This window comes from Atractosteus spatula, chromosome 3, assembly GCF_055471065.1.
Source record: "Atractosteus spatula isolate fAtrSpa1 chromosome 3, fAtrSpa1.hap1, whole genome shotgun sequence".
NCBI lineage: Eukaryota > Metazoa > Chordata > Actinopteri > Semionotiformes > Lepisosteidae > Atractosteus > Atractosteus spatula.
This window is the reverse complement of record NC_142708.1, coordinates 31,338,646-31,349,974: the sequence shown is the minus strand read 5'-3', so window position 1 is coordinate 31,349,974 and position 11,329 is coordinate 31,338,646. Positions and strand designations below refer to the sequence as shown.

Here is an 11,329-nt window from a genome sequence, read left to right as displayed (position 1 = left end):
GTCGTGCTTGTAGTGCAGGAAAGCAGCAAGAGGAAGATTTGTTTTTCTAACAGGCAATGATGATCCTTGGTAACTTATCCATAAAACAATTACAAAGATGTGTTGGACAATTTGTGGCATAAGAACATAAATGTATGCCTCATCAAACAGCTTAATTGTATAAGTCAAACAGTAGGCACACCGTATTTATTATATAGAACATAACTCTTTATTTTAATACTTGAGGATGCACAAATGCATCCACCTCTATGTGATTTACAGTACATTGCACCTTCTGCTTTCTTTAGACGTTAGTTGAAGTACAGGTATTTGGCAAATACTTTTATACACACCTTCACGTATTTTATAGATCTGTACCGTACATACAGTCATCCCACGATTGGCATGCCCTTTCACAACGATAGACACAGCTTTTTTTCTGTTTTCTATATTTTTTTAATTCCAACAAAATGGATCAAAATAAATACAGTACATAAGTTAAAGTAAAGCCCACAAACCTGACACCAAGGAGCTTACGAGAATGATACATCCACATGTTGTGAAATCCGTGTATTTCTAAAGAATACAAAATCAAAGGCAAAGTGGAAGAATTCGCTACACACATGCAAGCACACATAATAGCCGAGAGTGTCTTGCACTTCTAGGATACACAGCAGTGTGAAAATGTGCAGGGGCATTGCCGAGACTGATGTCCCACAAAGCAGTCACAAGTTAATAAGAAAAGAAGTGAGATACTTCAGTAAATGAAGCAAATAAATACACAAATTCCAGACTGTAAATAACATAATAGCAATGTGATAACATCTATTGATATATACATTCTGTCCATAAAAAAAGCAAATAATATTCTTTCTAAAAAAATCAAAATCAAAATATACTGCAATACACTTGGTTAAGACATAGGTCTTAAAACAAACCAAAATTATAGCACTACTCTAACCATTGTGATTCAAAGATTAAACACACCTCATTTATTATAGACTTTTATAAACTTTAAAGATATCAGTAACCCACAGAGGTGGTGGCTGCAGTATATGTACCTTTTGTTTAACTCAGTCCTAATTGCAATGTTTTTTTTTCAGTAGGATCCGTTCTAATTGGTGTTTGTTTTCCTTTGATCTTTAAATGGTTGGTGTAGATTTTTACATCACTGAACTACAGTAAAACAGAAATTTAAAAAAACCTTCCAAAAATGCACATTGTTTATTCACGTACTTTGAAGAATCCTGGCAATGGGAGTTTACAGTATACAAGCAAACTGATGGACGTCATGAGGTTGAAGGTTCACACAGTGGTATGGATATTGCACTAGCCACAGTTATACAGTGTAGAAGCAGCAAACACATTGGAGGACAAAGACATTACTGTTGAATTGTATAGGGAGGTACATACTGTATGTTACACAGAAATATCAATAACAGAGACATAAAAACTCGACTTGGATTAGTAGTCATGAAGATGGCTGTCTTTATATAACTGAAGCCATTATGGGAATGGATCAAGTACACAGCATGTTATATTGAGAGAAATTAACATTCAAAATTTGTCAGTCACTCTCTGAGATTCTAGCCACTGTCTTTCCAGTGCCAGATACTGTATATTACATTGTTTTTTTCCTTTCTTGAAAACATTTGCACAAAAAGCTTTAAAGTAAATAATGATTTTCTTATTTTCTTATTTTCTTACTTTTTGGAGTCTATAATTGAAAATAATTATGCAACATGATTATTTATTTTATTTCCAATAATATTTGGATTTTAAAAATGAATGGCTCTTACAGGCAGCAATGAGAGGAAATCATGCCACTCAACACTGAATAATCTATTCTTTTAGAATACAGAAAGTATTCCAACCTACTTCACTTTTTAGTGGCTTAAAATTGCTGTTATTTATGTTATGAAACAATGCGAAATCAGTGTTGTCCACAATTTAAATCAGAATTCTCCTTATATACAGTACATGTAGTAATTAAAACTGATGGAAATTACAGCATTTATTATGAATTAATTCTGTTAATTCATTTTGACTGACTTAAAAAAAACCTGATTTGATAAAACACAAACAATGGTAGCAAAAAAAAACAGAACTATTGGACAAAGGACTGAAGGAGAGGCACAACATTTAAAAAGGCCATTCAGTGCTTTAAAGGATGTGTTTGGAGGAGTAGCATGAACAATTAGTACTGCCACAGAGGAGGCATTTAGTCTATTCACAACAAAATCCAACGAGAACGAAGCCCTTAACATTGAGCTTGGTGAAATACTGTAAAGGAACCATATGAAAACACAATGTTTTTGTGTGATTCAGGTCTCCGTTGACCTCTTTTTCAAAATGCAGAAAATGGGAACTACAGTAATTGTTAAAACTGAAGCTGTAGACAAAGTAGCCATGAATGTTTACTACACTTATTATTACTATTAATATTTTGTATGGCCTTTTATTCATATATCTGAAAAAATGTGCAAAAGGCTTAGATATTCACAACTATAGTGTTTTACAATATACTGAACAGCAATAGCAAGAGATCACTGTAAATGTGATGGGGGAGTCATCATGTATAGTAGCAGCATTACATTCAATGGTATAGTATGTGCTTTAAAAATATATAAAGAGACAGAGAAAGTAACAACTAAAAATACACAACCTTACTGTACATATGGGGAGGTACAGTCTTACAAATTTTGTGACATTACTTTACAAAAACAATAGGTCCAGTACAGGATGTTTCATCTATTAGTCCCGATCATTAAAAAGGCAAAAGCCTTCACTCAGCCCTGGAATAGCAATATATTCCAATGGGAGGGAATTCAGAAACTTTAAGGATACATGCTAGTTCAAGTGTTAAAAATCTAACGGTGCATTTCCTTTTTATTAACAGTCAAACTGTTAATACAGATGTATTTTGAAACCATGTAAAATTCAATTGTAGGTTCACACTAACTCTTAAAAGGGCCTATACTGTAGATATTTCGATTTTGACATTCTAATGATATTGCAATTATTTAGTGATTGGAACCTGAAGAACTGAGTGATGCAGCTCAGTAGAATAGTTCTATGCTCATAATTAACAGCATACGAACTGTTATAATAATAGTTTGTTATAATGTAATAATAGTTTATTATTGGTCAAGTTTCTCCAATAATAATTATTACACCACTCTGTAACAACTAATACAAATGTTTTTAAGTATGTTGAGTTCCTGTACTTTGTTTAGGGTTACAATGCTGATAAAATCAGTTCTAAATAATAGTTATGCAATGTAGACAGGTGGAAATGGTGATCTGTCTGTCTTTGGGTCTTATGCCAAGTGTTTAATCCATGCGAGACCGATGGAAATACTGAAGGGGCTAACTGAAAGATGAATAATGCAACAAGGATGCACCTAGCTTACAATTCCTTGTTTAAGAAAGCTAACATATTCCAAATTCATTCAGCATGTTTACGTTACTGCTGTCTCAGAAGCATACATGTAGAAATAAGGGACTAATAAAATTCCACTTAACGCTGACTGTGAATTGTTCATAAAAGCAAAATAAACAAACCCATGGAAAATTCTAAAATATCTAAGCCTTTTGCACCTCTTAAGTTCCCCACTTAGGCACCTGGAAATGTGCTTTTTCACATGAGGACGTTGGATCTCGTGTCAGGTAGTCGAAGTCCAACAAGTCCACCACAGACCAGCACTGTGGATGCCAGAAGAATGGGGATGGCTTTTGTGATGCCAACTAAGGAGCCAAAGATAAGGTTACCAAGAACTGCAGCTAATTTACACAGTGCATTGCAGAATCCAAAACCTGTTGCCCTGAAACACACAAAGAGAAAAAGAATAGCTCATCAATAAAAAACATCAATTTGCCACTGTTTCTAAATGAAATATGGAATGTCAACAAATCACACCTAAAACTGTACTTATTTGCAATAAAGCAGGGCTTGTGAAATGATCCAGACTAAAGCTATTTCATCATTTTGTTTTCAAAACTCTTTATTACCGGCCTTTCCAGTAATTTATACACTATCATCAGTTCACCACTATCAAAGACACGTGACACATCACTAAAAAGCATTCAACATGTTCTAAAACTTTACTACTCTGTGAGATAGAGATAGTGATGGGCATCCTTTGTGATTAATGACTTATACAACAAGGACAGGAGAAATAGAATGCCTACATAATGTTAAAAAACAAACCGTAACACCTAGACAAAATGAAGTAAACAAACATAATCAACTCAATTGCTAGAGGTGATTATGTATGCCATTACAGGAATGGATTATGACATTATTGGTATTACAGAAACCTGGATAAATAAAGAAGATCAGGTCGAGTACAATGTGAGTAGATACAGTATCAACTAAGAATGCTTAAGGTTGGTAAAAGAGGAGGAATTACGCTGCAATAAGTGAATCACCATCTCAGTTATGGATATTTTACTTAATAAATTGTATATATATACCCCTTTCTCACTGCAAAGCACTATATAAGTAAATTGTGGATATTTGGTTCAGAATACAATATAATGTCACAAATATTAGTGAGTAAAATCATGTAGCTGTGCTGAAACCCTGTAGAGACGCAGGTGTCTATGAGTTCTGTGAAGAGGTTCAACAGCTCCCTGATCAAATCAGAAACGCCTAAGATCAAGGTTTTTAAATACCTATCTAGTTAAAGGTACAATGAAAACATGATTAATGGATCTGTAAATGATTGATTTTAGCATTATATATTAGCTTGACAAGTGACTCTGTGGTTAACTATACAGTACAGTAACACTTTTAAAGTAGAAACTTAACACTTAGACATATTCCATAAGTGGGAGATCCATTGAATTTCAATTTCTGAAGTGATTAGAATATTGATATTGTTAAATGAAAGTTTAATTTTATACTTAAATTCAGTCTTTCATATTCCCATAAATCACTTTTACTCAGACAAAATAAATAAGAAAAAAAATAGGCAGTGATCTGTCAAAATGGTACACTTTACACTTGCAGTCATCTTTACTGTATATCTGTTACCCTTACCTCCTGTCTGTTGGATAGAGTTCCACAGTGATGACATCAAGAGAATTCCAAGCAGAAATAGTAAGGCCATTGTAAAGGCACAGCATTCCTATCATCATTGATTCACTGTTTCCAAACCACAAAAAAAAGCAGCTTATTCCTGACAGAACCATGGACCCACCTGCACAACATAACAGAGACAGACATAGCCTTTACAGACTTTTTGGAGACAACAAACACTTGCATTTATAGACTTTCTGTTCAAATGTCATATTCTTTTACATGGGAGAGAGGTTGCTCAGCTCTCTTTTACCTATTGTATAATTTCTAGGCCTAGAAAAAAATATATTGCAGAGCTCTGCAAACAATCTCTATGCTTCCCACAAGACTGCAACCAGTTGAAGTGCTCATCTTTTCCCGTGATTTTTTTTCTTTTACCTTCATTAAGGAAATCATTAGAGACAAGTGCCCTCATCTAGACATTTATTAATATCGCAATTAGCATAAGACCCTGACTGACCAACTTGACTGCAAGCACAGCTACCAGTAATTTGGTTAATGTTGCACCACAAATAAGAGTAATAAGTAAGTTTCCTTTATCCCCTGTATATTCATGCTTGTGATTTGTATGAAAAATAATATTTAAGAAACATTGTGTCTAACCATGTCTTTGGATTCATGTTGATAAGGATTCTACATTAAACCAAGTAGTGTTTTAGTGTAGTAGTTTAGTTTCACAATTAGTAAAAAGTTTTTTTTTAGTTACAGGAGATGTTTATGTTCTGAGGGCAGCAACATACAGTAAAACACCTTGTTTAGCTAAAATGTGTTTGTGTTTACTTCCAAGACGTAAAGAGAAAGAACTGAACGGAGCACTTAATATTTGGAAGCCTTGTTAGTTCCAAAATAGCCTCCTCCCTTACCTAGCATTGTCAAGCGTCCAATTTTATCCATGAGCAGCGCAGATACTATGTTCCCTGGCAACACAGCCAATGTCCCCAAAAAGTTGACAAAATATACCCAGTAGGCACTGTAGTCGTCATCGAACGTCATCTGACAGCCAGTCTTGTTTTGATGAAATGTGTTGTTTATTGTCTCAGTGTTGATAAACTTGGAGTCATCAATGTCTGATGAGAAATAAAACCTCTGATTAGAGGAGGCACAAACAATTCCGCTTCATATTAAGTGCATGTGCACGTATCCACTGGTAAAACCTTTAGCTTCAGTTCTAAATATGCTCTACTTTTTTAATCTTCAGATTACCCGCAAATTGTTTTCCAAAGCAATATTAAGACAATAATGTGATGCAATTATGCTGTATGACATTTTATTAGTGTTCTGATGCCAGTGGAAAGTGCCTTTTCTCCCTTGAGTTTCACTTTCACTTGCATCATACGTTCTTGGTTTCCCTGTTTTATCTTCCATATATCAGCTGCATTAAGTATGGAATACCTCTAAAAAGCATCTCCCCCTGCTGCAAAGCACACACTCAGCTGTCATACAATAGTATTCCTTTGCTCTGCAAGAACACTTTTTCTCTTTTCACTCTTACACACCTACTGCAAATGTGACTTTGGAACACTGTGCTCTAGGTTAGACCAAAGCAAAAGCTGATGTGAAATGTAACACTATACATTTTCCATAAAGCAAAATAACTACTAAAAACTCAGCTTGTAGAGATTCACTGAACTCAGCAGTATGTGTTTTGCATAATCTATTAAATTCCTTGTACAGCGTCTCTGAAAAGTAAGCCTTCAGGCAAAGGTTGTTCCTTTGAAACACTTCCATTATGACACACTTGCACTTTGCTTTATGCTCATGTTGTGTTACTTTGTTTTTAACTCGGGCTGGAGTCTGAGTCAGCCAAAATCTACAGTGCCCTTCGATTCTGCACTTTCCCAGATGACTTCACTTTGAGCTGTGTGGATTGCAGTTTGTTGATTGTCAGCATGCAGGCTTCCAGAATCCAATCTATACTTTCTTTAAACCCCTCTGGTGCATTGAAACTATTTATCATGTGTCACTTGGTGTGATTGCAGTTCTTCGGTAAGCATAATGGTAAGCAAATGCATTTATGTGAAAGCATTTTCCTTTTTTCTATGTTGATGCAAATATATTTCCAAACTTCTAAAAAAACTTTTAGTTAATCAGCTGTTTTCCTCAAACTGTTAAGCTTAGGAGTACATGGTTACTTAAGTCACTGATTTAATATAAGTTTATGATAGGGGCAATGCCTACTTGTGTACGTGTTATTTTCATGGTACTGTATATTCAGGCTTATGCAGTATGTACTGCATAATTGCATTTCTTTTTTATTTGTCTTCACACCTGCTTAATATTTTTATTGTCTTTCTTTCTTCAGTAAATTATGTTATCACAAATTGCAAGTACCAATAGCTGTAGACCTGAGTATGTACAATAACATCTCCAGTATTAGAGATACTGTAATGCTGATTCTAGTGTTTGCCACCTGAAACTTCACAATGAGCTCTGTACACTGAAGATAAAAACAACACATAAAATCCTCCTGTGACAGAATGTGATAATTTTTAGGAGCTGTCTATTATGGACCATAAATCTAGTATAGTCTTTACCCCATGTAACTTTTCCTATTTTCTGTTTATAGCAAAAGGATCTCATAGGAAGGGACAGGTACTACATGGGCCACTAGATAAGTAAGAGCAACTGTAAGATTTTTTGAGTTAACTGAGCAGAGGTGTTGTCAATGAAGGGCTGTGCTCTCTGTATATAAGGGTGTGGCAAAAATAAAACTTGTTATTTTATATCAAACTGACTAACAAGAAGAAAAGAGAAAGCATTTTTGATGATAATATTGAGCTGAAAAGAAGTTAAAGTTTCTTTTCCTGGGATTAATTTATATGGTGGGGTGGAGAAGTCAAATGCAGGTTATTTAGGATTCAGTTAATGTTTTCACAAATGCTATTTGCTATGGTGTATTGTTGGAAGTTTTTGAAAATCTTTAGTGGTCATGAAAATGTCAAACCTTCATAGTTTGTACTAGCAGAGACATGGACTCTTCCATAAACCAGAGAACAAGCCAAAAAGAGCCCAGATGTGGTGACCAGTGTCCCCAGTTTTTCACATTACCTCTTTCTGTTTATTAATTGAGTTAGTAACTAACATTTGAAAAGTACAATACAGATTTAACACTAGTCTTGTATCATAAATTAACAAAAAATCTTTAAACAAGATTTGGTTTAAAGAACAAATCTTTATCATTTTTCTGATCCCTCACCTGACACACGATGTCCTTTTTAAACAGCATTTTCTGAATCAATTGCCTTTCTTACCAGCAAACTTTGCACCTACGAAACTTTGCACCTCTAAGAAAGAGGTTGGTGTCCTGGCATGGTGAAGGAAGAACAGTACCAATCCAATACCAGGAATGGCTTACCAGTGTTGAAGAAGAAGTTTTCAATAAAAACACAGCTCCTGAAGTAAGTGCCCAGGGAAGTAACATTATCAAAGCTGCAGTTTTGAAAGGTGCAGTTGATGAAAGTAACTGATTTGAATTTCATACTATTAAACCTGTTAAAGAGAAGAGAGGACTTATTTCAGTAGAGGATATGTAATTTGCAAACAGATCTGTACTCATATAATATCATGCACAGTGTTTATGCACATGTGTGTTAAGCACAAACCAACTGGTAACTTGTGATTGATTGGGTAATAATAAATAATAAACCTTATTTTTATGTAGCACCTGTAAAAGTGGCTTCTCAAAGCCACAGTACAAATCTTTAAAGCTTTACAGCACAACAACAAAACAAAAGAAAAATACATAAAACATTTGCAATGAACATACTGTACAAATTGGAGGAGGTAGTAGAAGGTATGGACTAAAGTAGGAGCAAAGGGACACACAGAACCAGTTAAGTAAAACCCCTTCTAAAAAAGGTATTGAGTCCTGATTTGAAACAGCTTAGAAAGGTGACTCTCTGATATCCTTAGGGACAGAATTCCAGAGCTTTGAGATATAGCAGAAGAAGGCCCTGTCTTCTGTCTAGAGTGTAGACGGGCTTGGGAAACAGATAGAAGACCAAAATTTGATGAAGGCTGCGAGGTGGGGAATAGAATGAAAGTAACTCAGACAAGGTCTAAGCTATAAAGACCCTTATAGGTGAGCATGAGGATTTTGAAGTCAACATGAAACCTGAAAGGAAATAAAGCCAGTGCAAGGATTCCAGGATAGCAGCAATGTAATCACCTGTACTAGTCCTGGTCAGGATTCAGGCTCCCAATCCTGAATACTGTAGTTTACTCTATGTTAATTTAGATACCTCAGAGAGTAGAGCATTACAGCAGTCAATTTGGGAAAAGACGGGCTTGGGAAACAGATAGAAGACCAAAATTTGATGAAGGCTGCGAGGTGGGGAATAGAATGAAAGTAACTCAGACAAGGTCTAAGCTATAAAGACCCTTATAGGTGAGCATGAGGATTTTGAAGTCAACATGAAACCTGAAAGGAAATAAAGCCAGTGCAAGGATTCCAGGATAGCAGCAATGTAATCACCTGTACTAGTCCTGGTCAGGATTCAGGCTCCCAATCCTGAATACTGTAGTTTACTCTATGTTAATTTAGATACCTCAGAGAGTAGAGCATTACAGCAGTCAATTTGGGAAAAGACGAAAGTGTTGACCAGGTTTTCAGCAACAGCAACAGTTAGTGGCGTCATGGGATGTTAGGATGTTAACAACAAATGCAATACTAAGAAAAGCAGATGAACGGGATACAATGCAGAACATTAATTTCATTTTACTGATTAAAAACATACATGAAAGAAAATGATCCATTCAGTCAGTGCTTCCAACATTAAGGATTCACATCTTATCTGGCAGTGAGAATTTTCTCTGTACTGCTCAGGAATCAATGCAGATATCATTAACCAATATAAGCGTAAATCCTAAAGGTGTGATTCAAAGTACCATGTACAAAGAACGCTACGATGTGGGCAACACTTTATTGTGTAAAAATACACAATATAGTTTGAATTTATAGTTTCAAACTTTATAATTTGAGTTCTTTTAGAAGAATACAGAGCATTTCTTAATTGAATTCTTAAACCAAAGTTAAGCCAACTGGTTATGCATCCATTTCAGGATCCTTTGTTCAACAAAATTAACAGGGTAAATAGTGCATTGTGCTGGGCTTCCATTGGAACCTTAAAATAAAATGTAACTTTGTAAAAAAATTGAATGTCTTCCCAAATGTTTATGACTGTAATATGTCACATTACTAAATCTACTCCCATGCTGAAAAGTAGATGGACAAGAATTCATTTTAATATTCAGGAAAGATACTCTGTAGCGTGATATTTGGACTGCAAGATTTTTTCAGTCTTCAAAAAAATGTAATACAAAGCCAGGAGCTGCAGAAGAGGAGCATGTAGAGATAACAGTTTCTAATTTCCTGTCCTAGGAGCCGATAAGGTAGACAGTATAAATTACAGGCCACAAAGCCATTCCCTACCTGTCATTGATGAATTCCCCATTAGTGTGGATCTGGTTCTCCAAAGTAAAGTTGAAAGTCGAATTCTCAACCCTCTCTGTGTTAAAGGTTTTAACCTTCAATGCGTACTCATCAGACTGGAGATGTTTGATGACATCAGGAAACCAAACAGACAGGCCATAGTATCTGTTCCCAGACAAACAGAATAACAACAACAGAGGCAATAGGAAATTAAATGTTCAGACTGGCACTGATATCAGACAATTTTCTAGCAAATATTAGTTTCTAGGATTTGTTTTCTTGCTGTGGGCTTGAATAGCTTAATATTTTTATGAAAAAAACAACAATGAATATATAAACACAACTCTATATTAAAAATACATATGTAACCAATTATTTAAAAAATGAAAAATAATTCAGATGGAGAATATGGTGTTATAAGTACTAATACAGAACACAAACACATTTTGTAATTATACTCATATACAGTACCTTAGTCTCTTTAACACGCTCTTCATTACATTATAAGCCTGTTGTGTAACAGTGAATGCATACATAAGCAATCTAAAAGATAAATTTTAATATGTATTTCTCTGTTAAACTGTAGAAACACAAATTACATGTTTTTGATTCATGAAACTGAAACTGTATACAGTTATTATTTTTTATGTTCTGTGAAAGTGATACCATATCTACAATATGTATTAATTTGAACTAAAGTAAAAGCTAAAAAAACATTAAAATCTTTAACAATATACTCATGTATTTTTTTTTAATTGAACCCCAGTTGGAGGTGTTTATTATATATTTATAAAATATATATTAAAGTTAAAGTTTATTATATATAATAAAATATA

General features: G+C 34.6%; 1 protein-coding gene across 1 annotated transcript in view; it reads right to left on the bottom strand.

Moving 5' to 3' along the window:
• Window positions 1–1,686: 1,686 nt before the first annotated feature.
• Window positions 1,687–11,329, bottom strand: part of sv2ca (synaptic vesicle glycoprotein 2Ca) — a 76,767-nt gene continuing 67,124 nt past the window's right edge. Inside the window, exons 8-12 of the mRNA XM_088912058.1 lie at window positions 10,494–10,658; window positions 8,418–8,551; window positions 5,926–6,129; window positions 5,024–5,183; window positions 1,687–3,803 (exon numbers count right to left, since the gene is read on the bottom strand). Of these exons, the coding sequence (XP_088768184.1) occupies window positions 3,620–3,803; window positions 5,024–5,183; window positions 5,926–6,129; window positions 8,418–8,551; window positions 10,494–10,658 (847 nt within the window). The 3' untranslated portion in view covers window positions 1,687–3,619. The remainder of the gene's footprint in view (window positions 3,804–5,023; window positions 5,184–5,925; window positions 6,130–8,417; window positions 8,552–10,493; window positions 10,659–11,329) is intronic.